Consider the following 26,348-nt stretch of genomic DNA (forward strand, 5'->3'; position numbering starts at 1 on the left):
AGGTGAATACTGGGGGCAGTTCATATTCTTCAGGAAGGTGATATTTGAGCAAGGATTTGACAGAAGCAAGGAACTCAGCCATGTGGGTATGTGGTGGAACAGTGTTTCAAACAGAGGGACAGCCAGTGCAAAAACCCTTAAACAAGAGAGTGCTGCTTGTTTTCCAACTATTCCAAGTGTGCCTGGAGTGGAGCCAGTGAAGGGAGAGTAGAGGAAGATGAGATGCGAGGTGCTGGGATAACAAAGGGACTTTGGCTTTTATTCTGAGTGACATGGGGAACCATTGGAGGGTTTTGAGCAGAGGAGTGCCCTGACCTGACTTTTTAAAAGACCCACTCTGTGTGCTGTGTTGAGAATAACTATAGGGCTGCAAGCATGGAAGCAGTGCCCTTGCAGTAACTAGGAGAAAGAAGGTTGTAGCTGGGACCTTGGTTAAGTAGTGAACTTGGATTTGCTAATGAACTGGTTGTGAGGGGAGAAAAGCAAGGAACCAAGGTTTTTAGCCTGAGCAACTTAAGAATGGTATTGCCATTAAATGAGATGGGGAAGGCTGTAGATGGAGCACATAATTTTTCCTTCCTTCCTTCTTTCCTTCCTTCCTTCCTTTCTTTCCCCTTCCTTCCTTCCCCTCCCTCCCTCCCTTCCTTCCTTCCTTTTTGGTGGCGGAGCATGAGGAGCTCAGTTTTGGACAGGTTGCATTTGAGATACCTGTCAGACAGATGAGTAGAAATATTGAGGCTATTTGCATTTCAGGATACAGGTCCAAGCTACAGGACAGAAGCTTGGGCATCATCAATTATAGGTAGATTGACACCATAAAGAGAGGTAAAGCATCCAAGACCTGGGTGAGGCTGTAACTATGGGTCCTTGGTGCATCCCATGTGGAAATCTGTGTCCAGTACTGGGAGCCCCTTTAAAAGGGGTGCTGCTAGCCTGGAGCCCATCCACAGAAGGGTGTCAGGATGGTGGAGGTACAGCAGTCATGGGAGTATGAGGAAGCTTGGCTGCAAGAGACCCAGAGCCATGTGAGTGCTATGCCCACCCCCTGTGAGTGCTATGCCCACCTCACTGGGTGGGGGTGGGGATGGGCAAAAGGAAGTTGTTGTGAGGAATGCAGATTTGCCGGGAGGGGGATGGGGGTGAAGAGGAGCTTTTCCTGCAATTGGAGCTGATTCATGCGGAAAGGACCCCACTGTCCAGAGTTTTCCAAAAACTCCTCTTTACTCCAGCCTACAGGAGGAATTACATTTCACCATGACTGTGTGCACTTAGAAAAAGTTCCCAAATTGCAGTGATCACAGAACCTTATCCTTTCTGTGATCACTGCAATTTGATATTTTCTATTTCTTTCCCTTCTTTCCTCCCTCCCTTCCTATTTAAATGGTGATGAGGATCCACTATTGATTTCAGGACTCACTAAAGGGGTCCAGCCTGCAGTATGAGACTTCTGGTCTCAACAGAGCTTAGCTCCACGGGTGGCGAGGTTAGGAGCCAAGAAAATTGGGGGCTCTCCCTTTCTCAGTGCATGCCTCTGGAGTTCTACTCCAGCCCTGGGGGCGGGGGGGTGGTCCTTTCCCCTGCTGGGTCACCTGTACATGTCGGAGAGGTTCTCATCTTCTAGGCAGTATGTTAAATCCTGTTATCTCCCATAGGCTAATCTTGGCAACCCCCCCGCCCCCAGATTCTGCTTCGCGGGGACATAATTTTTAGTGCGGGTGTCCCCCCAGGGTTCTTAGACTAAGTGCTGAGCCTACAGTGAACACTCTGCTAAGACTTGAGTTGGAGTGACCCGTGGAGAAATTACTCAGAAGCAACCACTCCCGGCCTTAGCACCAGCTCGGCCGAGTGGTCACCGACAAGTGGGCGCATGGGGGGCTACAGAGGGAGAATGCCCCACCCTCTCGAGGTGACAGTAAAGAAACCCACGAGTGTCCCCCGATGGACGTACGAACAGAAAGTCTCCGGAGCCGGAAGCGACCCTGGCCCGAGAGGCGGTGGGCGGGTCTGAGAGGTGGGGGCGGGGAGCTGGGGGTCTGCTTTCCCCTCTCCCCCGCACTCGGGCAGGCCTCTGTGGCTACTGATTCTCGGGTTGGGCTCCCTCCAGGCGCGCACGGAGTTGGGGGCACTATACTGGCGCCCGTGGTGCTTCCCGCGCCCAGGAAGGAGGAAGGGGGAAGGGGCGAGTTGGGCAAGGAGCGGGGCAAGGAGAGGCAGGACTAACAATCCCACTTCCTCCTCCAGCCCCTCCCTCCCTCCCGCGCTCGCGGGCGAGCTTCAGCCGAGCTGGGCAGTCGGGACGTGAGCTCGGCCGGGGGACCGCGGGGGCCTAGGGGCTGTGTTCGCGGCATCCCACGTGACCCCGTTTCCCACCCCTCGCCCCCCACTTCCCCAGGTCCGGAGGCAGGGGCCCGCGGGGCGGCTCAGGGGCTGGACTTCGGGGCGGGGCCGCAGCCAGCGAGCTAAGCTGATCAACTGGAGCCGGAGCCAGAGCACGGTCGCTGCTGTCCGAATTCGGCGCGCCACCATGGGCCGGGGGAACGGGCTGGGCGCGCGGCCGCTGGGGCCGCCACTGTTGTTCCTGCTGGTGCTACTCCTGCTGCTACCGCCGCCTCCGACGCGGGCGCTCATCCCCCGGATCAGCCTGCCAATGGGTGAGTGCCGGGACCACCCGCGGGGGCGCGGGCATGGGTCACAGGGAGGGGAGGGCGGTGGTAGATGCGCCCCGTGCCGCGGTTGCCGTGACAAAGGAGGGAGCGGATCGGGCTTGTCCGAGGTATGGGGTCCTGTAGGATCCCTCCGCTTTTCAGAAAGCCGCAAAGAGGGAGAGAGAGGAGAGGGGAGCTGTGGGGCCGCAAGCCCCTTTTTCCCTTCTGTTTCGGGAAGGGTAGGGGGCTTCTCGCTGGCTCTGTCTCCCCCGCTCGCCCCTTGGGAGGGCGCCCTTTTGACGGTGGCAGGATAGCGCGGCGCAGGTCACCCTCAGTCCGCCCGCCCATATGCTTGTCTTTGATGCGGCCAGAGCTGGCTGCAGTGCTGCCCCCGGGGGCGGCGGGGGGTGGAGGAGGTCGTGCCTGCAGCCCCATAAACACTGGGGTTCTGGTATTCCTGGCAAGTCGCAGCAGGGCCCGGGAGCAGCCGCCGGCCGGGCACCCGATCCTCCCTCCCCGCTCCTCCACTCTGGCCGGCGGATGCAGCACCGGGCCCCGACACTTAAGGACCTCCAGGCCGGCCCCTACTTGACAGTGGGGACAGCCTTGGGCGCCTGGGAGAGAATGACTGGGGCATGCTAGCCTCGTTGCTGGAGCCCCTTGCCTGCTGCTCAGCTCCACTTCTGTGGGTCTCTCCCTTTCCAGCCCTGTTCTCCCTCCTTCTTATCCCTCTATCATCTGATTCCTTCTCCAGCCCTTCCGAAGTCCTTTAGGCTTTGGAATCAGATACCTGGATCCCAAGCCCATTTTGTACTACTGGGCAAATACTTTCTTCTCGAGCTTCAGTTTCTTCATCTGCAAAATGGGCACAGTCATAAATATCTTTCAAGGATATCTTGGAATGTAAAGAAACTAGGTGTATTACTTGGGCATAATGTGTAAAGGTGTCCAACACACATACACAAGCCATTGGTTGATTGGTTGGTTACACTGTATGAATTAGAATAAAGGACATATAAATTAAGAGGTTACAGACTGAAACTGTACCAGACTCCTTTCTCTTTAAAGTATCCCCACCCCTAAAACACCCTATTTACAAGAGGAAAGAGTAGCAGAATTAGCACTTTAAGGCAGGCCCTACTGGCCCTTGAGTAACCACATCTGAAATACTACAGGATGGTACTGAGAAGATGGTCTGGGTTCAAGTCCTGCCTCTGCCACTTAGTAAGTGACCTTGAGCAAGTTATGTAACCTCTCTGGGCCTTGATTTCCTTATCTGTAAAATAGGGGTAAAAATAGACCTCAAGGTTGTAAGGAGTAAATGGGTTCATGTTTTGAAAAGTCCTTCGGACGGGGCTGGGTGTGCAGACACAGCTCACAAAGGGTTAGCTGTCATTATTGTTATGTGGTGAGCACTGGCTTCTGCTCACTCCTTCACCCCTGTACTCCCTGCACAGAGCTGGGGTGGTTCCTCCTGGGGCAGGGAGGGTTCTGGGGTGTTAGTTTTCCCACAGCCCCTTGGGAGCTCCAGCCCATAAAGGGAGGGTAAACAGGTGTAGCCAGACCCAGGTCTGCTGCCTTGCGATTTTTTTGTGTGTGGCCACAGCTTCCTCTGCTCCTGGCTCCTTTCAGCTTTGGGTGAAGGTGAGATGAGGTGGGGGCAACTGCTCCGTTGGATTCTACTTACAGCCCTGGGGGAACTGGGCTAGCCGACAGGGCCATGTCAAACACAGTGGGTTTTGTGTCCAACTCTACAACTGGATGAGGACACTCATGGGGCGGCTGGAAATTGGAATTTAGGAGCCATGAGGAAGAATGGAAAGGACCTGCTTCCTGAGAGTAGCTAGAGCATTTGGTTATTACCCACACGACCCCAAGACCTTGTCCACCCCTAAATTCATGACTCGTTCCCAGGCCACAGTCCAGGCTTCCATGTGTATACCAGTCCACCTGCATGGGCTCCCTGGCTCACCATTCAGGGCAGCCGCACCTGGCAGGTGCTGGGTGAGGGGGGCTGGAAAGGAGCCCATGCTCTGCTTGCTAAGCTGTGCCCCCTAGAAACAAAGATCCAGTCCTCTGTGTTCTTGGGGCTGGGTCTGCCCAGAGGGGACCCTTTTAAAGTCCAGTCTCATCATGGTCTTGGTACAGGCTAGCAGCACTCTGGCACCTGAACCTGTGAGCACACATCCACACTTTCCTGAGCTGCCACCGCATCCCGGAGTGCTCGCCTCGCTGGCCTCCCTGGGCTTCCTCCTGGTCCCTGGTACCCGCCTCCCCTTCTTCCGGCTGGCTGGGAGCCCCAGAAGGGAATGCCCTGGCAACTGAACAGGCTTACCCTCTGAGCACTGCCTGAGGCGGTTTCCTGCCTCGTCCCCTGGGGCTCGTTAGATGTTCCTGGCAGTGTGCCCCTCCTGTGCAAGCCCATGGTAGTCTGTAGGATGCTGGGCTCAGGGCTCCAGGGCTCCTCCCTCAGAACGGGGATAGAGGCGTGGGATTGGAAACCACACTCCCCCTTTCTTGCCACCCTGCCCTCCCCTACTGAACTCCCAACCAAGCCTCCTAAGGGCCTGGCTGCCTGGGGACAGTGGGCTATGTCTGTGGTTTCAAACAAAATCCCTTGAGGTCTAGAGTCCGGTTTACTCAGTTTACTCTATGCCTAGGGTCTTTCACAGGGAACCCTCCTTACAGTTGATAAGGGGCAGATTCCTGGGGCTTTCAGAAAGTTGTCCTACTGTGGTCTCCAGACGCCCAGTGGCCAGTGTGGGGAGGAGGATGAGAGGACAGTCACTCAGGGCTCCAGGGTCAGTTGGGCAAGCAGAGGCCCATAAGAAAGAAGTTACTAGTCCCTGTCAAAGGAATGCTTCAAAGAAGTGTTTGAAATTTTGGTTCCGTTGCATTGGAAACTGGAACATCTGGAGTTCTAGGACCGAAGTCTCGGCAGTATTGAGAGCAGTGAGTGATGGTGATGGAAACAATGGCCTGCGTGTGTGAGCCTCAAGACCCAGGGACTCCCAGCCTGGCCATGTGCAAAGAAACAAAACAAACCTGACTCCTTGACTCATGAAAGTTTTCATGGGTCCCTTTATTTGGACAATTAAAGGGAGTTATTAATTCCCCCGCCCCAGGAGTGCCTGGCTGGACAGCTCTGGACGCAGTGTTTCTGAACCAGATTGGAAATAAATCTGCAGGCCTGCAAACTGTGGTCAGCAAAACTCCATTGAGCAGAGAGAATGGGCATTGGCACAGACCGGCTGCTTGTCCTTTGACCCCCTAGAAGGCCCCCAGGGTCATGGCTGCCTGAGGAGCCCTGGTGCAGGCCTAGCTGGTTACTGGCCTCCCTCTGGCCCTTCAGAATGGAGTGAAGAGGGCTCAGACTTGGATTGCTAATAGACCTGGCTTTGCAGGCTAGCCTTGCCACACCTGCTAACCACACGACCTGGGGCAAGCTCCTTGCCTTCTCCAAGCCCATTTTCACATTGGCAAGATAGGAATAATAACAGGACCCATCTTACAGTGTTCTGGGAGGATTACATGAAATAATGTATGTAAAGTGTTTGGCACGGTGCCTGGCACGTGCCCCATCCCCAGAACCAGGTAGTGGCTTCTGCTCTGCTGTGCTGGAAATTCCCTGCCAGCCTCGTTTTGTGAGATTATTTGCATCAACTTGGTATCCAGGCTCTCTGCTAGGTGTGGGGTGCCAGGACCGCTGGGCCCAGCCCCTACCAGGCTATGGCTGCCCACTGTACCCAGCTCCAGGAGACACTGTTCACATTGTATTCTAATGAACTGAATGGTGTGAACCCCACCTCTGATTCCAGGTCATCCCCAGGGGTCCTGCTTCCTTTAGCCCTTATTTTTAAAAGCCTTCCTGCTTCAGTCCTTTGCCCCAAAAACCTCCTCTGCCTGGGGCCAGACCATGCCCATCCCCTGGTCCCTGCATCTTGCTGCTGCTTCTCTGCCCTGTGCATAGCCCACATCCACCTGGGTGTTGAAATATCTGTGTACTGGCCTAGGGAAGCCCTAAGCTTTCAATACCCAACCCTTTGGGGGCACATCTGGATACCCCTGCACACTTGCCTTCCAGCAAGGGAGATGGACAGGATGGCACGGTGCCTGGAGAAAAGGCTGGACTCAGCTCATGCCCCCTTCTTAGGGCCTGTGATCAGAATAGATGGAGAGGCTGGTGTAGGCCTGGAGAAGCCTCTGGCGTGGCCCCTCCTCTGGGCAGAAGAGAAACCACAAAACCTGCCCTCTGTCTGGTTGGCTTCCTCGGGAGGCTGCTCCCTTGGGATGCCTTCTCCAGCTGCTTTGCCCCGGCTAGCCCTCCCTGCCCTCTGTGTGTATTCTGATCTCTCTGTCCTGGGAGTGCTTCCTGGCATCCAGGGGAGAGAATGGCACCCACAGAGATAGATGTCTAGGGACAGACACCTGAGAGCCTGTAAGGACCCTACCCTGTCTCTTGCCATTCCCATGGCCACAGGCCTTTCCTGTGTTCCTAGCCCTTTGGGGTCTTACTGGTCATCCTTAGCCACCATTCCTGTGTGAGCATCTCCACCGCAGGGCTGGCACCAGCCCTCCAGCTCCTCGGTGGTGCAGCTGCTGTCCTCATGTTTGTTTCCAGCATTTGGTAGCTGGTTGAAGAAACAAGGTGAGGGGAACTAACTGGTACAGAGCTGTGTGAGCACCAGGCTTTTGGTTGTCTTATCCTGTTTACCATCCATCTGGTAGGTGGAATTATCCCCATTGGACAGATGAGATAGCTGACAGAGAGGTGAAGTATTTTGTCCAAGTCACTCAGCACAACCTGCCAGGCCTGTGATCATCCCTCTTCTCTGTGGGACCCCTCTGTGCTGCACTCATGGGTCCCCCTGAAAAGCCCGTCCCAACAGTGTCATGGACTGCAGAGAGGTGGGGGTCTGCGGCGAGGGGATGATTTCACTGCAGATGGTAGACAGAAATCCTTCCTGTTACTGTAACTCCCGTTTCCTCTTTTTTGACTTCCCCTTGTCTATCCTCTGGGAGAGGCGCTAACAGGAAGAGGGAGGAAAACCACCTATACTAGAGCATAATGGGAGTCTTGACCTATCACATACAGATGAAGAACCGAGGCTCAGAGAAGCTAAGTCATGTTCTCAGGATCACACAGCTGGAAAGACTGGGCACCAAGCTCTGGGCCACAGCTCTGACTCGAGAGCCATGTTCTTTCCATTAGAACAGCTGCCTCCTGCTTTACCTGAGAAATGTTCAAAAGGCAAATGACCCCATTCAGCCTTTGAATAATTGATAGGTTATATATTTCCATTTGGGAAAGGCATCTATTGAGGTCACTACCCAGACAGGGGAAGGGACCCAGCAGAGGGCCCTGATGGTTGGGAAGAGGGAAGACAACGTCCTCGGGCAGGAACGCAATACAAGGGAGACTGCAGGCAAACAGGTTTGCAGACAGAGGTTTGCAGACTGGCTCAGTGGGCCAGATCCAACCTGGAGATATACTTTGTTTGGCCTCCTAGTGTTATAGAAAATTTTTAATTGGTTGCTGATGTTTAAAACTAGAAAATTTACATAAAACTCCAGGCTTCTGGCTTTCTGAAGACCTGGCAAGGCTGGACACCCATTCCATGTAGCAGCCAGTGGCTGCAGCTAAGCAGCAGCTTCCTCTTCAGAGGGGGCTTCTGCCCCCTGGTGTACCACCGCACCCCCTGCACTTCTCCCTGGCTTCCCTGCAGAAGTGGGTTTGTGAGTCTGGCCTGAAGAGAGCAGGGTGCTGGGTATTTACCCAGGGAAAGCATGTTGCTCATCTTGCTTGTGAAAAAGGTCCCGAGCAAGAGTGGGAAGGAAATAAGGCAATGAGGGGGTGGTGGAATGGGTGATTGGTGGTGACCCCTAACCTTAGGGCAGAGCTTGGCACTCCCATATGCTACATTGTTTGGTCTTCCCTGCAACCTTGCGAGGCTCCCCTCTCAGAGAAGGCAAGCAGTTTGCCCAGGGTTGCACAGCAGGTCAGTGATAAAGTCACGATTCACACACGGGTCTTGCGACTCCCCATCCAGTGTCCTTTGCGGTCCCTCTGGCTTGCTGCCTGTTCCTTGCAGCACTTACTTTCAGCTCTTCTGGGATTCCAGAATGGAGTGTTCAGCGCTTGGGGAGGGCTCAGAATGGGAGTGGTGCATCTCAGACACGCTCTTGTGAGTGTGAAAGATCCAGGACCCCCAGACACCCCCTTTGAATCTGGGGCCCCTCTCTGGACTAGAAGCACCCTGAATTGGAATTTAGGACTCTGTCATTTACTCAATCAACAGATGCCTAAGCAAGAGACCTTCCGTGAATGCCATGGCCCAGGATGCAGCCTGGGGCAGATACTCATCAAACCCAACAGGGAACTCAGGGAAGCTGGTCATGGTACCCACCCCATGTAGCTCATACTTGTGGGGGAGAATGATCAGTGCTTTGGGGCCAGCATGGAGACCTGTGGGGCCAATAACCCAGCTGGGGAAGGGACGGCAGTGGCTTCCTGAGTGTTGAACCCAAAGGCAGGTCACATACCCCTCTAGTAAGGACAGGGAGGGAAGAGGAAGGCATCCTAAGCACAGGAACTCACCTGACCAGGCAGTACAAATATTGGATACAGATATGAGTAATTTAGAGTCTTTGTCCTCAAAGCGCTCTCAGCTTGGTGGAAGAGATGGTCAGAGAGAGCCCATCCTCATCAAACAATGCGGCCAGCGAGAGTTGTGAGCAGGGAATAATGGGTGCACAGGGAAGGGGCCCTCCTTTAGGAAGGCTTCCTGGAGGAGGTGAAACCAAGCTGACTCTCAGAGCATGAGTAGGAGTTTGTCAAAAGGAAGGGCATTCTGGGCTGAGGGAACTGCCTGAGCAGACCTAGAGATGAGAAATAGGACCTTAAGGAGCTCAGTTTCACTCTGTTGGAACCAGGAAGGAGGCTGTGTCAAGGGATGGGGAGTTAGGAGCTTGGACAGTGGGGTGCTGCCGAGGATTTATAAGGGAGAGTGACAGTTCCCAGAGAGCCCTCTGGCTGCAGTGAAGTGGCTGTGCTGGAGGCAGGGGGGCCATTCAGGAGGTTCAGGACTGTGGGGGCAAGGATGGTAAGGGGGATGGATTTGGAAATACTGAGGAGGGAAAGTTGGCAGGATTTGGTTACAGATTGGATGTCTGTGGGCGAGGGAGAAGGAGGGAAAGTGTGGCACCCACATTTCCAGGGGAGTGACCAGTGCCCTACAGAGACCTGAGACCCTAGGCCTGGAAGGGGGAGCTGTTAGGGTCTCCTGTCCAGCGGTGTCTGGTGTATTGGAGGAAGGCCAGCACTTGGGGGTTGCCAGCATCCAAGTCACTGAAGCGATGAGCCAAGGGCAGACCCAGGGAACAAGAACATTCGAGGGCAAACCTTGGAGATTCTGGAGACTCTCCAGAATCCCTTCCCCACCACTTTTCCACAAGCTTCTCCACCTGTGCCTCAGTCCTCATCTCAAAAACGGAAATAGCTCGTGCCTCACCACATCCTTGTGAGGATTAGGAGAGTTAGCCCATTGAAAATGCCTAGTAAGTGCTAAAAAGTGCTCTTTGAGGGATGGGGGCCCAGAAGGAGCGTGAGGGACACGTGAAGTTGTCCTTGGGACTCTTGGGGCACCGAGACCGAGAGGACAGAGCACCTCAGCCTGCAGGTGCTGGGCAGTCTTGTGCATCTGGGATTTGGCAGTAAGGTGAGTCCTGGATGGTGGAGGACTGACCCCATCAGGCCATAGGGCTGGTGGAGGCCAACTCTCTCCATGCACTGAGTGGGAGATGAGGAATGGAGACTCACAGTCCTCCGGTTTCTTTAGGAGTCTGACTTGGAAGGGGAGGAGGGAGGTGCGAAGATTTTTAGGATGAACGTTGAAGAAAAAGACTGCTTTTTGAGAGGTAAAGAATGGTTGATGTCACAGGATTTGGTCTCTGCAGAAACTGGGGACCAGTGAAAATTTGAGGATGTTTATACCTAATGGCTCCAATTTCCTCAGAGAAAGGGGAGGCCTCTGTTGAGGGGAGGAACGTGTACCCCTGGGGTGGAGGCCTCAGGAGAGAGGGGTTGTTGGGGAACAGTCAGACCCTGAGCAGAGGACTGTGGTCTTGGTATAAGGGTGGGGGTGGGGGGCATGGGGCAGGTGGAGGTCAGGCTCTGAGGGGGGTCAGTCTGTACAGATTTCCTGAATGGTGTTTTGACCGCCAGAGACAGCACAGGAGGGTCTGTAGGGTCTGGGGCCCCCTGGTGATTCTGCCAGGGGCTCTTGGCCTGCTCACTTGGGGCCAGGCTTTCCTGAGTATGCTCACCCCGGGAACACAGATGCTTCCAGGCTGGGGCCCTTTGCCCCACTTGCCTCTGGGTTACTTTAGTCCAAGGGGAAGGCTTTTGGCATACAGCCCCTCTGCCTTCCTCCGCCGAGGGTGACCCTTCCCGGTTTGACGTCCTGCTCGTGCTCCTGGAGCCTCGGGAAGACATGGCCACCTGTGCTACCTGCCCATCAGGCTGCCCTGCCCCCGCCAACTGGGGCAGCGTGGAGGGAAGGAAGTGCTTCCACGTCGCAGGCCATGCCCCAGTTTGCTGCTGATTGCTGCTGAGTCAGTGGCTCTGCCCCGGGGGCGGTGCTCTCGCTGGAAGTAATGGGTCCAAGGTTTGGGTGACTTGGCATGACCTCTCTGGGGCAGTGCTCAGCAGAGCCTGTCAGGACCTCTCGAGGGACATGAGTGGAGGCGAGAGACAGAGGAGCAGCCAGCGTCCTCTTCCCCTGTGCCACCTGCCTGCTCTGACTCCATGGGTTGGCTGGTGTCCTCTGCCCTGATCCTGCTGGGGCCTGCGGAGAGGGGATGTTTGGGCCAGGTCAGCATCTTGCTGTGGCACCCGGAGCCACGGAGCGGGGAGAAAAGTTGGGCGCGGCTCCGAGTCAGGGCCCTGCCGCACCTCGCTGGCTGGCCCGGGGTGGGGACGGCCTGGGGTGGGGCTAGTGCTGAGCCCTGTTCCCGTCTCACCTTGGAGAGCTCCATCTTCCGGCTGAGTCACAGGGAAGGGGAGAGACTATAGGTGAGGCTGGGGGCTGAGTTGTTCCAGCATCACTTCCTGCTGGAAGCCCCAGGTCTGGGGCTGAGGGAGTGGGGCCTTGCAGGCGGCCCTGAGGCAACCCACTGACAGGCCCAGTCCGAGGAGGCTTGGTGCCAGGGCAGCCCCAGGCCACCCCCCACCTTGCCTTCTTGGAAGGCGGTCTGCCCAGCGGGGAGCGCTAGCCCTGGGGAAGCCACTGGCTCAGGCCTGCCAAGGGTGGATGGAGAGGTTTCATCTCAACTGGGAAAACCAACCACAGCCTCAGGCAGGCCTTGCTTTCTCCATTCTGGTCTAATCCGCTGGGGAGATAGACATGGAGGATGTCTGAGCCAAACAGAGAGCAACGCAAAAGCTTAACCCGGGCCCCGAGGTGTACTGACGCTCACAGGGAGCCAGGGTCAGAACCCCCAAACTCACCTGGACACAGATAGCACCCAGGAGTGAACCGGCAAGCATGGACAAGCCCTGCAGTATGGTGTACGCACACGCACCCACAGACAAGCTCAGGCAGGCCCCAGCACACCCGCATGCTCACTGTGGAGGTGACCCCAAGCCCCTGGAATACCTGCCAGAACCCCACACTGATAACAGACCTGCTCCTGCACACAGCACGTGCCTGTGACACACACGCCCCTGCTTCTGGCCATGAGACCCTCCTGTGAGCAGGTGCAGGCCAGGTGAGGGAGGCCCAGCTCCTCCAAGCTGCTCTGTCTGGCCCCTCTGGCAGCACTGGCTGAGCTGGATTTTCCTGCAAGGATTTTGGGTTTTGTTTTTGAGCTGCTCGCTGACTATTGACTGTGTGCCAGACACCACGCGAGCACTAGAATTATACGTGCACAATTGTTTTGAGCAAAGCTCTCACTAAATGTGGGTTATTATGCATATTGTTATTTACATACATAATCTCATTTCTCCTCATAACAAGCTTGTAAGTTGAGGTGCTGTTATTATCCCCATTTTACAGATAAGGAAGGTGAGGCTCAAAGAGGTTAAGTGACTTCTTATGCTCGTGGCACACAGCTGGGAAGTGGCAGAGGCAGGACTTGAATCCAGGTCTCTGCCCGCAGAGTCTGCGCTTTTAATCCCTCTCTGTTGACCCTCCCCGTCGGGAAGCCAGCCCCACTGGCCAGGCCTGGTGAAGTCCACAAGGGTGAGGGGATCATGGGTCCAAGAGTTTCAGGATACAATGGTTTTGAGTATGGGGGGCTCAGCGCAATAGGACGAGGGTACGTGAGAAGGGGAATCCCCAGAATGGAAGGCCTCGCCCACTTCTCCCCTCTTCTCCGAGGCACTCTGGTTACACTTCCTGTCCCTTTTGTTTTACTGTATTCCCCACAGGAGGCCCCAAGAGTTCATGAGCAGCTGGCTTGTTTGGAGGGCTGGGCTGGACCAGCAGTGGGCAGCTGCCACCAGGGCTTCCCTCTAGCCTGGCTGTGCTCTGTCTGCAGGGTCCTGGGCATGTTTCCACCCCCTCGCCCAGGCCTAAGTGGGGCCGAACTGCCACCTGGGACTTCAGGCTTATCTCCGACCTTTGGCATTTTTGTATCTGGACAGATTCCAAGAGTGGCCTCCCACCCAGACTTACCGAACTCACCCTGGTAGAAATGCCCCGTTCCCTGCAGGCAGATAAGCACTGGCAAATTGAATCCAGCCCCTGCTTTCAAAAACATCATGGGAGGGATGCCAAAAATAAGGAGGGACTGAACTGTTTGCCTTGGTCTCATTGACTGCTCACAAGACTCCTGTGAGTTTTGTTTTTTTCATTCCGCATGATATGCTGGGGTAAAACCGTGGCTTGGTAGGATGACGTCTGAGCTGCCCTAAGGGCAGGCCTGTGCAGTGCTTCTCAAAGTGTGGTCCTTGGACCGCCTACTTCAGAATCACCCCAGGAATTTGTCAACTTGCACATTCTCAGGCCCTCTCACACATCTGCAGCATCAAAATTTTTAGGGGCAGGCCCTGGGTCTGCATTTTAACAACTTCTAGGTGATTTTGCTTTAGCCTCAGACCCTGGGTTCAGGCAGATCACCTGGGCCAATGCCCCACCCCAGCTCCTCTTTTGCTGTGGGGCTTTGTGTAAGTTGCTTAAGCTCTCTGAGCTTCAATTTCCTCATCTGTAAACTGGGTATAATAATAGCACCTGCCTCATGGGTTTGTTGTGGGGCTGCAGGGTGTTTATAGCTGCAGAGTGTTTAGCGCAGCACCTTCTGAGGAGGAGTGGACCTGTTGTGGCCATGGAGACGGTGCTCCCCAGGATGGTGCTTCCTCCTGGAGCAGAGCACAGGGAGGTCAGGCTGCTTGTTCCAAAGGCCCCGTCATCTTGTGGCATAAAGTACAAGCAATGTAATTGGGCTCCAGTGTTTTGAGGAAATTTTTGGTCCAGGTGAAGTGGGGGTGGGTGGGTTAGTGCTGGGAATTTTCCTTGGGCTTCCCTCTGTGCAGAGTGCCGGTAAGAACCAGTGAGGGGTCGGGAATCTGAGGCAGAAGACCTGGAATCTAGTAACGGAATTTACAAGTTAAGAGGCTTTTTAACCCTCCGGACCACCACTGCCCTAGCAGTAGGGGGCAGGAGAACAAGCTTATAAAAAGCCTGGGAATGTTGCTATGTGTTCCTGCTTTGAGACTGAGGACGAGGTAACTTTCATTTCCCTTTTCTCTTTGGCCACTGGGATGCTCAGAGCTAAATGTGCGTGCAGCCCATCACTAGCCTCTGTGTGAGGACCTTATGACCTGCTTATGTGAATCTGTCTTTCCTTTCTGTGTTAGATGTTTTCTTCAGATCTGGTTTTGTCTCTGCTCCTGACTTGAGTGTTTATATTTCACTACTTTCTTTTCTATGTTATTCCTCGTCCTTTGTGGAGCCAGGCTGGGGGTATGTAAGAACACTTGACCTGTAAACACACATGAAGCTGTCTTCTCAACAGCTTTGTTGGCATGTTGCCCTTTTTGCTTCCTCCACTTCATGATACTGTGTTTGTGTGCCTGGTCCTAATCCACTGGTCAGTTAGGATGTGCCTGCGACTGGTCAGCGTGGCTGCTTTCTGCTTGATTTTCTTTTCTCATCAGCTGCTTGGAGTTTTTAAAATAGTTTCTCTCCAGACCCATTCATCACCCAGAGCACAAACAGTACCCTGGGGGATAGGATAGGTGGGCACATTTCTTTTTTTGCTTCCTCCTTCCAACTTATTTCTTTCACATTACACAGGGATAAACTGCATATTGTAGAAAATGCAAACATGATAACGAATGAAAAGAGGGGAAAAGTCTATAGTTCCACCAGGGGAAATTGCTTCTCAACATTTTGTGATATATCCTTCTGGATTTTTTTTTAATGCTTAGATTTTCCCATAGAAAATAGAATGTAACCATTTTATAACCTTCATTTTCATTTAGTGGTAGATAATAAATATCTTTCCTTGTTATTACATATTCTACAACAATGAAAGATACTTAAAATTTAACTTGCATGTGGTTAATTGTTTTTTTCTTCTAAGTATAGAAGAGCTTTTTGTGAAAAGCAACAACTGCCCCAGTCTCCCCAGCCCCAGGCCTGGTTAAAAGAGGCAACTTTTTATCATTTGGGGTCTTTGTTCTGCAGTGGTTTCCTCCTTGTGTTTAAATAAAATGCTCATCCCACTATTTCTTGGCTTATCAACTTCGGACATGACTTGCTGACTTGTGGCTGAGAAGAATGAGGCTCTCTATCATTTACACTGCCCAAATAACATCCTCAGGCCTCTATTTCTTGTTCCATTAACCACTGACAATATATCTTGGCCCTTTTCACTCTTAGATGAGCATATTGGAGAGTACTTTCTCCTTCACTCACCCTGTGACATCATGATGTCTGTTGAACTTTAAAGTTTCTGAGGTCAAGGGTGAAAACATTTCCATTCTTCCATGAGGGACAGTGGGTGATGACAGAAAGTGAACACCAGGGCCCGGTGCTGACACCACTCTGCCGAGGTATATCATGCACACAGCAGGGCTCAGGATGGGCTCTGCTTACATCTCCTTCTCTTTGGTTCTAAAGCCACTCAAAGGAAGGTGTTACATGTATTTTCCTCTCTTATAGTCTATTATGCACTCAAAACCCATCACTTTTTATTTTAGTTCACTTCATGTTTTGACCATGCCTTTCTTATACAGTTTTGTTTGCTTGTTTTCCTGGAGCTTCTAATACAACATCATTTTTTTACCAGCTGCATAGTATTCCATTGAATGGAGTATTATAATTTATTTTCACCCAGTCCTCTATGGTTGGGCACTTTGTTTCCAATTTTTCATGACTATGAATGATGCTATAATTAATGTTCATTTACATATATCTTTATGCATTTGTTTCTTATCCAATGATTGAGAGGCCAACATTCCTGACTGTTCCCTCTCTCCCCCAACCCCTTGCTACCAACCACCTTTCTAGAGATTGGTTAAGAGGTTTCTCGTGGGAGTGGATGCCCCCAGGTAACATCTGTCTTCCTCTCTCTAGGCTCTGAAGAGCGGCCATGCCTCAGATTTGAAGCCCAAAACACCTCCAACTACACAGCCCTTCTGCTGAGCAGGGATGGCAAGACCCTGTACGTGGGAGCCCGAGAGGCCCTCTTTGCGCTCAACAGCAGCCTCAGCTTCCTGCCAGGCGGGAAGTACCAGGAGGTGAGCAATGCTGCCCAAGGCTGGCTAGGCTGGGCAGACGATAATGGCACAGGGAACGAGGGACAGGAGGCTTGGCCTTCCGGGCCTGATACGATGCAGACAGGAGAGGAGAGAGGCTCGGCGAGTCCTCCATTCTCCCCGGCACACTTACCTTCCCCTTTCTCCTTCCAGCTTCAGTGGCGTGCAGATGCAGAGAGGAAACAACAGTGCAGCTTCAAGGGCAAGGACCCCCAGGTAAGCCACCACCTGCAGGTGAACTGAGCTGAGGGAGGGATGGAGGATGGTGGACCTGGGCCCAGCATGGAGGCAGAAGTGGGAGCTGATGCCTCCAGATGAGGTGGAAAAGGCATGGGCTTCCGAGAGGGCCAAGCCTGGGTTTGCAACTCTGTGACCTCAAATAAGCTGATTCACTGTCCCTGCCTGTAAAATAGGGATAATGAAGCCTGGCTCACTGGACTTACTGTGAGGCTTCAATGAACTAAAAGGTATAAGGCACCTGATGCATAATAAATGCTGAATAAACGTCTGCTCCCTCTGTGAGCAGTGAGTGGGTGGGGAGTTGTGTCCGTCTGCAGACGGGACCTGATGTAGCAGGTCTGACAGAATCTGGTTGGGTTTTGGCCTAGCCACTGGGTGGGCTCTGGTCCAGCCCAGGCTTCCAGAGGACTCCCCTCCATCCTCAGAGGACGCTGGTCCCAAGAGCAGCAGGTGGTGGCTAAGGTATGGGGAAAGAGCACAGGACTTAGACTCTTGCCCTGACTGCCCCAACTTGCTATTCCTTCAAATGTTTATTAAGTCCTTACTCTGTACCCAGGAACTTTTAGGCACTGGAGATATAGGGAGTTGGGCAAACAGTTTAAAGGATGGTCAGTTATACTTGAAAAAAAAAACAAAAAAAGTGACACCTGAGCAAGATGAGAAGGAGGAGAGGGATGGACCATGGGATATGTGGAGAAGGAGCAGAACTTTGGACTCCCTCCTTAGCGAGATATGTGGGGAACCCCTGGAGGGCCGAGCAGGGGGTGACATGGTCTGACCTGTGCTTTAAAAGGATCATTCTGGCCGCAGTATCCGAGAACAGACTCCATGGGGCGAGGACAGGGGCAGGAAGACCGGGGAGGGGTGAGAGGTGGTGGGAGCTCCGCCCAGGGTGGTATCAAAAAAGGGAGTGAGGAATGGCCAGCGTCGGGCGACACATGAAGATGGAGATACCTGGATCTCCTGAGAGAACAGATACGGGGGTGAGAAGAAAGGAGTCAAGGCCAACTCCAAGATGTGCAGCCCAGGAGCAGAAAAGATGGAGGGGTCATTAGTAAAAGTGAAAAGATCTCAGGAGGAGCCAGTTTTGGGGGACCAATGAGAAGCTTGGTTGGAGGACCTGTCAGACACCCTTGTGAGGCAATATGGAGGCTGGGCCCCCTCCCACTGTGGGCTGTGGCTTCCTCACCCAAGGTCGATTGGGAAGGGGCAGTGGTTCTGCAGAGGTCCCTCGGGGTGCCAGGATAGCCCAGTGGGTGGGATTCTGTGCCCTTCACCCCTAAGGTTGAAGAAACATTTGCAAACCACGGAACTGGCTGATTCCCAAGGACCCCTCCAGCACACAAGCTCTCCCTGTGGCCCTCTGTCACTCGGCTGGATTCCCAGTGCCCCACACCCAGGTCCTGGGCGCAGAGGCTGTGGCTGTGGGACTGGCTTTGAGTCTAGTGGGGCAGACTCGGGGGTGCCCCCTGGTGGCATGCCTGGGCCTGGACACTGACCTCTCCGTCCTTCTCCCTAGCGTGACTGTCAAAACTATGTCAAGATCCTCCTGCCACTTAACAGCAGCCACCTGTTCACCTGTGGCACAGCGGCCTTCAGCCCCCTTTGCACCTATATCGTGAGTGCCCTTCCTCGGCCTTGGGGCTCTCGCCCTGGGAACTGCCCTTCTTTCTGCCCTGGGGTGTTCTCCAGCACTCACTGCTGGGGAAGATCAGAGCCCGAGGGGAGGCTGCTAGGCATCACTGGGCCCTGAGGCTGTCACCCTGACCCACAGTGGGGCAGTGGCAGGGGAAGGAGGAGGGTACATGAGATCACCTGGGACAATGATCCCGTCAGGCCCATGACCCACTGCCCTCCTGGGCTTCCTCTAGCTTCTCCCCTCTGCACACACACCCTTGCAGAGTGTGGCATTTTGAGGCTACGGATCAGAGCACCGGCATTGGGGTCAGATCGAAAAAGGGCCTGTTTTGGTTTGACTCGTGGCTCTGCCCCTGCCTGGCTCCTGTCACTGTTCTAAGCCTCGTCACTTCTCTGTGAAATGTAGCTCGTCCTGTCTGCCTCCTGAGGACACTGAGCCAGTTCCTGCAGTAATCTGGGTGTGGGGATGGAGAGGACTAGTCTCTCTGACACATGTCCCCTTCTCTCCAAGCACCTCGCCTGCCCCCAGCACTGCCTTCTCTGGTCCTTCTTTCCTGCCTGAGCCTACTCCTCATTCCCTGGTATGCACCTGAGCTCCCCTGCTCCCCTTCTGCTCCCCTGCAGAACATGGAGAACTTCAGTCTGGCTCAGGACGAGGTGGGGAATGTCCTCCTGGAGGATGGGAAAGGCCGTTGTCCCTTTGACCCAAATTTCAAGTCCACGGCTCTGGTGGTTGGTGAGTGTTGGGAGTAGGGTGGCAGGGTGGGCCCTGGGCCCAAGCTGTGGGTCCAGCCACCATGTTGATTCCCAGAGGCTGCTTGGACGTGCAGACTCCCGGTTAGGCTTTTCCCATTTCCTGCTCCCTCCCCTCCCTTCCCCAGGTGACATGGGCAGTGCTGGGGTCATGCCGGGCCCTGAGTGGGGAGAAGTGGCCATGCTTATGGGGCCCTTCCCAAGGGAATGTTCTCTTGGCAGATGGGGAGCTCTATACTGGCACTGTCAGCAGCTTCCAGGGGAATGACCCGGCCATATCCCGGAGCCAAAGCCCCCGCCCCACCAAGACAGAGAGCTCCCTCAACTGGCTGCAAGGTGAAGTCCTCCCCACCCACCAGTTGGGCGGCACCTGGCCCATGGCCTTGGCGCTCACCAGAGTCCTGAGGGAGGGGGACTCTCCCAAGGCCCAGACCCTGGGGCTGACTCTACCCCGCACTGATCCCATAGACCCAGCCTTCGTGGCCTCGGCCTACATTCCCGAGAGCCTGGGCAGCTTGCACGGTGACGACGACAAGATCTACTTCTTCTTCAGTGAGACTGGCCAGGAGTTTGAGTTCTTTGAGAACACCATTGTGTCCCGCATCGCCCGTATCTGCAAGGTGAGGAGGCAGGGCTGCCCGGGTGGGCACCCAGAGACCCTGAAGCCTCTGGGGGTGCAGGATCAGAAAACACCAGGGGCCCCCAAGCCACGCCTTCCCCAGCCCCCAGGGAGGAACAGCTTGGCCAATGGCTTCTCTCTCTCTCTTTAAATACCTCTTACTATAAAAATGTGACAATACAGAAGAGCACACACACAAATCACTTACAGGAGAAAGGGGCATTGTGGCAGCATGATTAAGAGCATAGACTCTGGAGCCAGACTTCTGGGCTCAAACCCTGTTGCTTGTTGTGATCTTGGGCAAGTCCCTCCCCTTCTCTGTTTCCTCTTCTATTATGTGGGGATAATAATAACACCCACCTCAGAGTTGTTACATGCATTAAAATAGTTCATCTGTGTAAAGTGCTTAGAAATGCAGCAGGCAATATAATCCCATCGCAAGAGGTGACCACTGTTAACATTTTAGAATATTTCTTGCTAGTCACTTTTTATTATATTTATGTTATTTAAAATAATATAATAGTATTTATATATTTTTAAAATTATCTACAAACATGAGTCATATTGTATTAGGGTTCTTGAGTGTCCTTCTTTACTCAACAGTAAGTCGTGGACATCTTTCCATATTGGCAACCGCGCTCCCCTTAAGGAATGCACTGGTATTTACCTCTCCAGCCTCTTGGTGATGGGATGCTCACACTGCCTCTGTGTTTTCGTGGTTTCAAATGGAGCCCAGTCCTGGCTTTGGCTCACCTTTCGTTCCTGGTGTCCCGCTTGGCTCCCTCTGGGGAGGGGCACTGAGCCTCCAGCGCCTCCATGCCCGGCTCGTGCCTAAGCCCAGCCCCTCCCTCCCTCTCCCCAGAGCGATGAGGGCGGTGAGCGGATCCTGCAGCAGCGCTGGACATCCTTCCTGAAGGCCCAGTTGCTGTGCTCCCGGCCTGATGACGGCTTCCCCTTCAACGTGCTCCAGGACGTCTTCACGCTGACTCCCAGCCCCCAGGACTGGCATGACACCCTCTTCTACGGGGTCTTCACTTCCCAATGGTAGGGCCCCAGGACCCAGCTGGGGATGGGAGGGAGAAGGGCGGCTGGGACTGGGGGCCTCAGAGCTCCCGGGTAAATCCCGCCGTTTCCTGGCAGGCACCGGGGGGCCACCGAAGGCTCTGCCATCTGTGTCTTCACCATGAAGGATGTGCAGAGGGCCTTCGACAGCCTGTACAAGGAGGTGAACCGTGAGACGCGGCAGTGGTACACCGTGACCTACCCGGTGCCCACACCCCGGCCTGGGGCGGTAGGTACTTCTCTACCCTGGGTGGGGTGCTGGGAAGACGGGTTCCCACAGTGTGACCAAGGCCTCGGGAAAATCACTTGGTTTCTCGGAATCTGTTTTTTTATCTTTAAAATGGGGGCAAAAGCCCAGGCCTGCTCGTCTTACTGGGTCAGAGGCGGCCCTGAATGTGGAAATGCCTCAGGCTGGGCAGCTGTGTCCCCCATCGCTATTGTAGCTGTCCACCCACTCATCCCTCTTCCCCACACAACTGGGAGCTCCTTGAGGACAGAGCTGTGTCTTGATTATTGAGTGAATGACTGTCACAGGGTCCTTTCTTCTTTCCTTCCAGCCTAGTGGGCTCCTTGAGGATAAGGATGAGTGCCCATGGTGTGTTTGGGAGGTGATTCTAGGAAGCAGTGTGAGGGAATAGAAGAATGAGGGGGAGTGAGAAGAGCCGAGAAAGATGTGTCAGTGAACGGTTACCGCTGTGGGCACCCGGAGCTCAGTCCCTCTAGGGACCTGCCCTATGGAACACATCTCAAAATCGTCCCACTGGGCGTTTTCACCAACTCCTGTGCCTCATTAGTTGAGGGTCACTCAGGTTATCACCACTCAGGCCCCCACAGAGAACACCCTCAGGCAGAGAGAATCAGGGAGCGCCAGGTAGGAATGGGAACGCATGGGGATAAGGGCAGCCAGTTTCTGCTGTATTTGGAAGCTTTGGTCAGCCAGGGCCTCCCGAGAGTCCTGGTGAGAGGATGCCACAGGGACAGGAAGTGTGGTCATGGACCTTTAGGCTATGGGGTGTGGGGTGGAGGATGAGCATGGAGGAGGCACAGCAAGGAAATCCTTGCCAGCCAGAGCCCTGGGCTTCCCCACGTTCCAGGCTTTGGCCACAGGCCTCCAGATCACCTCTCTGCAGAACTGGAAGTGATGTGCCTTGGCTTCCGCGGGTGGGCACATATCCCTGCTGTCTACCAGGGAGGTGGGGCCAGCAGTCCCAGCAGGGTCTAGCAGCCTGCCTGCTGCCCTGAAGCAGTGCTCGCCTCACACCACCACGTTCTCCTTCAGTGCATCACCAACAGCGCCCGGGAAAGGAGGATCAATTCATCCTTGCAACTCCCAGACCGTGTGCTGAACTTCCTCAAGGACCACTTCCTGATGGACGGGCAGGTCCGCAGCCACCTGCTGCTGGTACAGCCCCAGGCCCGCTACCAGCGAGTGGCCGTACACCGTGTGTCTGGCCTACACCGCACCTATGATGTCCTCTTCCTGGGCACAGGTGAGTACCTGCAGCAGGGCAGGCTCGGGGGCAGCAGGGGTCCGGCTGGAGGGGTATGGGCAGCAGGCTGAGTCCCGTCCATGTCCAGGTGATGGCCGGCTGCACAAGGCTGTGGGCGTGGGTCCCAGGATGCATATCATTGAGGAGCTCCAGATCTTCCCACCAGGACAGCCTGTGCAGAACCTGCTTCTGGATGCCAGTGGGGTGAGCGGGTGCAGATGGAGGCCGGGCAGCATGCTTGGAGGGTGTTCTCCATTATTACCCAGCAGTCCCCACCCAGCATTTTCAGCCTTGCCCCAGCAGGATGGAAAGACACAGGCTCCTGGCTCAGTACCTGGCATGGGCTATCAGAAAGTGGGGGTGCCTGGGAGTGGGAGGGGTGGCCCCAGGCAGGTGGCTCTGGGCCTCTAAGCCCCTGTGTCTGGCTGTGCAGGGGCTGCTGTATGCTGCCTCCTACTCGGGCATAGTCCAGGTGCCTGTGGCGAACTGCAGCTTGTACCAGAGCTGTGGGGACTGCCTCCTGGCCCGGGACCCCTACTGTGCTTGGAGTGGCTCCAGCTGCACCCACACCAGCCTCTATGAGCCGGAGCTGGCCTCCAGGTGAGAGCTCCCCAAGGCCCCCTCCCCACCTGTCCATCCTCCAGCACATGGCCTGACACCTTCCCTGCCCCTGTTAGGATCCCTCCAGGCCTCGTTTATGTCCATTGCCTTGGCATAATCACCAGGCTCCCCTTCTGACACTCTAAAGGATAGTAATTCATCTTGAGTTACTGCATGTAACATTATGCATGCCGTCAGCACCAGTGAAATTTCATATTTGCCATACCTGTCTGTAAAGTGGGGATACGAGAAGGTACAGTATGAAATACCACAATTCTGAAAAGCCTTGCAGGAGAATGTGGGCTGACACATGAAATGTGTCTAAGTAACAAAAAAATAAGGGCTTCACAATAGCTCATGAATGAGCCCATTAAAAACTGTTCTCAAAATAACCTATTTGGATTATAAAATGTTCATGTAGATAACTTAGAAAATAGAGATGAGAAAATTAAAAATGAAACCTAATGCTACCACCTAGAGAGAATCACTGTGATTCTCCCAAATTTTTCTCCTTCTGTGTAAAATATATATAAATATATGTATTTTAAATAAAAACGGGATCTGTCACATTTGTTGTGTTCTTGCTTCACATAAGGATATATCTGGTGCTGATTTTGTATTTCAAAAAACCATGAGTGATTGGGAAAGCCATATGGACCACACTCTCCTTTGTCCAATGTATGGATGGATGAGTAGAAAAATGGGGGCAAAAAAAAGGCACCCAGTGTTCTTTTTTAGTTTAATTGTTCTTTTTACTTAATTTTTATTCTTATTATTTGTGTGTGTGTGGTAATGAAAATGTTCAAAAATTAATTTTGGTGATGAACGCACAACTATGTAATGGTACCATGAACAACTGAATGTACACTTTGTATGACTGCATGGTATGTGAATATATCTCAATAAAATTGAATTAAAAAAATCCAATTCACCAAGAATTGGTTTGAAACATAAAAAACAAACAAAAAAAAACATGAGTGAGTATACATATGTACACCTGTATACCGATACACATATATACACCTACATGCATATATACCTGTATACGACACAAAGATTGTCATAGTCTCTGCATAGTGGGATAATGTGTCATTTTTGTAGTGTTTTTATCCTTTGTGCTTAATTGAGTTTTCCAAGATTTCTGTGTGCATCAAGAATTACTTTTCTTCTTAAACAAATCAATGCATATGCATTGCTGAAAAGAGAGACAGATATATTTATATAGATCCAGCAACCCTTCCTGGCTTTTGCTAAGAATACTGCATTTATAGTTAAGAGAAATATTAGAGTAACTTCATTTGAAATAAATAATGCATAGACAGAAAAGATGCTGATTCAGATCCTGCAGGGGTGGGAAATCAGCCCAGGGAAGCCCCTTGCGGGATCCTGTGAGTGCCAGCACCTGTACTGAGGCGGGGGGACTGGGGACCAAGGGGGCTTCCTGCCTTATTCCAGACTCTCTTTGGTCCTCAGGCCGTGGGTCCAGGACATTGAGGGAACCAATGCCAAGGAGCTCTGCAACACTTCTTCAGTCAGACCCCGGTCTTTTGTACCAACAGGTAAGGTGCCCACAAAGGGGTGGAGGAGAGGCCTGGGGGCCGAGTCTGCTTGGAACACCCTCTCTGGGCACTGATGGGTGTAAATGACTTTCCCTCCACCCTCCTCCCTTCACTGTGACAAGCAGGGCCCAGGGTGGATGGGCCTGTGCCACCTTCACCCTGAGCCGCTTCTGTCCACAGGGGAGAAGCCGTGTGAGCGGGTCCAGTTCCAGCCCAACACCGTGAACACCTTGGCCTGCCTGCTTCTCTCCAACCTGGCGAGCCGGCTCTGGCTGCACAATGGGGCCCCCGTCAATGCCTCCGCTTCCTGCCGCGTGTTGCCCACGGGGGACCTGCTACTGGTTGGCAGCCAGCGGAGGCTGGGGTTGTTCCAGTGCTGGTCCCTGGAGAATGGCGTCCAGCAGCTGGTGGCCAGCTACTGCCCCGAGGTGGCAGAGGACGAGACAGCAGACAGAGCAGACCGGGGTGGCAGCATACCCGTCATTATCAACACATCGCGTGTGAGTGCGCCAGCTGGTGGCAAGGCCAGCTGGGGTGCCGACAAGTCCTACTGGAATGAGTTCCTGGCAATGTGCGTGCTTTTTGGGCTCGCTGTGGTACTTCTGGCTTTATTCTTCCTCTACCGGCACCGGGATGGCATGAAAGTCTTCCTGAAGCAGGGGGAGTGTGCCAGCGTACACCCCAGGACCCGTCCTGTGGCACTACCGCCTGAGACCCGGCCGCTCAATGGCGTCGGTCCCCCTAGTGTCCCGCTTGACCACCGAGGCTACCAGGCCCTGTCTGATAACTCCCCCGGGCCCCGGGTCTTCACTGAGTCAGAGAAGAGGCCACTCAGCATCCAAGACAGCTATGTGGAAGTATCCCCTGTGTGCCCCCGGCCCCGGGTCCGGCTGGGCTCTGAGATTCGGGACTCCGTGGTGTAAGAGCAGACTTCTAGAGGAGGCCACCCTGATGTCGGGCTGTGAGTGCTCAGTGGGGCCATTGGACTTATGCACCTCATCAAATGCAGCCCAGACCTCGGGAATGACAGCCAGCTGAACTGCTGCTCTTCAGCCAGGAAGAGGCCCCGCCAACCCAGACAGCCATGGCCCCGGGGTCCTGACCGAACAGGGGCATCTACCCTCCAGGGCCCAGTGGGGCCTGCCAGGTGGGCAGAACAGTGCTCCCCAGGTAAACTGAGCCCTTTGTTTCAAGACACAGTTGAAAATGTGAAACGAGTGAGAGGGGTGAGAGACAGCCAAGAATGCCACTTGGGCAGCTGCCATAGTGCACAGGCCTCCCAGCCTCTCACGGCCTCTGGGGTGCATTGAGGATGTGTCCAAGGTGGTTGTTGGAGACAGAGTTGGAAATCCCTCACCTCTGCCTTATCCTACTGCCACAGGCCACTCCTTCGCATGTAGAGCCAGGGCCAGCTCAGGCCCCTTGGGCGCTCCTGCAGCCCTGCCTTGCCAGCCGAAGATGTCATTGTTGCCATCATCATGAGACCACCTCAGGGAGCAGAGGGCAAGGCTGGCACCGTGGCCCTTACCAGGCCTGGGCTTGGACCTGCCCCCTGGACCTTTCCAGCCTGTATCAGGCTGTGGCCACCCAGAGGAGGGCAGCATGAGCCCAGGAGGGGGTTCATGGCACCACGCTCACCACCACCCCACCCCCTCCCCCTCCCCGGAGTACAAGAAAGGCTCTGTTGCTGCCTTCCTCCATCCCAGCCCACGACAGCCTCCCCCACCCCCACCCATCCCTGTCTTCAGTGCAAGGAACAACGCCCTTTCTTCTTTCCAGTCCCTTTTCACCCCCACACCTTGGCACCACCTCCACCCTAAGGGATGTTGACACTGCCCAGCACAGGGGCCCTGAATTTATGTGGATTTTATATTGTTTGTTTTTTTTTAATAAGATGCACTTTACTTTTTTTTTTTTTTTAATAAAATCTGAAGAATTAGAATCTAATCACAGCCCTTCTTAAAAGACTGTTGCTCTTTG

The 26,348-nt window shown here is 54.0% G+C and overlaps 1 protein-coding gene across 2 annotated transcripts in view; it reads left to right on the forward strand.

The window, feature by feature from the left end:
* Positions 1-26,039, forward strand: part of SEMA4B (semaphorin 4B) — a 34,578-nt gene extending 8,539 nt beyond the window's left edge. The window contains exons 1-15 of one of the 2 annotated variants that reach the window (XM_037833051.1): positions 776-1,025; positions 2,393-2,651; positions 16,226-16,389; positions 16,561-16,623; positions 18,167-18,265; positions 18,910-19,021; positions 19,261-19,374; positions 19,507-19,658; positions 20,520-20,701; positions 20,798-20,948; positions 21,999-22,209; positions 22,298-22,413; positions 22,643-22,809; positions 24,283-24,368; positions 24,549-26,039. In XM_037833051.1, coding sequence (XP_037688979.1) covers positions 963-1,025; positions 2,393-2,651; positions 16,226-16,389; positions 16,561-16,623; positions 18,167-18,265; positions 18,910-19,021; positions 19,261-19,374; positions 19,507-19,658; positions 20,520-20,701; positions 20,798-20,948; positions 21,999-22,209; positions 22,298-22,413; positions 22,643-22,809; positions 24,283-24,368; positions 24,549-25,291 — 2,682 coding nt within the window. In that variant the 5' untranslated portion in view covers positions 776-962 and the 3' untranslated portion in view covers positions 25,292-26,039. Of the gene's footprint in view, positions 1-775; positions 1,026-2,392; positions 2,652-16,225; positions 16,390-16,560; positions 16,624-18,166; positions 18,266-18,909; positions 19,022-19,260; positions 19,375-19,506; positions 19,659-20,519; positions 20,702-20,797; positions 20,949-21,998; positions 22,210-22,297; positions 22,414-22,642; positions 22,810-24,282; positions 24,369-24,548 lie in introns of those variants that run through there. The other variant, XM_037833053.1, reaches the window with a different exon arrangement.
* Positions 26,040-26,348: the final 309 nt, after the last annotated feature.

Source organism: Choloepus didactylus, chromosome 4, assembly GCF_015220235.1.
Source record: "Choloepus didactylus isolate mChoDid1 chromosome 4, mChoDid1.pri, whole genome shotgun sequence".
Classification (NCBI taxonomy): domain Eukaryota; kingdom Metazoa; phylum Chordata; class Mammalia; order Pilosa; family Megalonychidae; genus Choloepus; species Choloepus didactylus.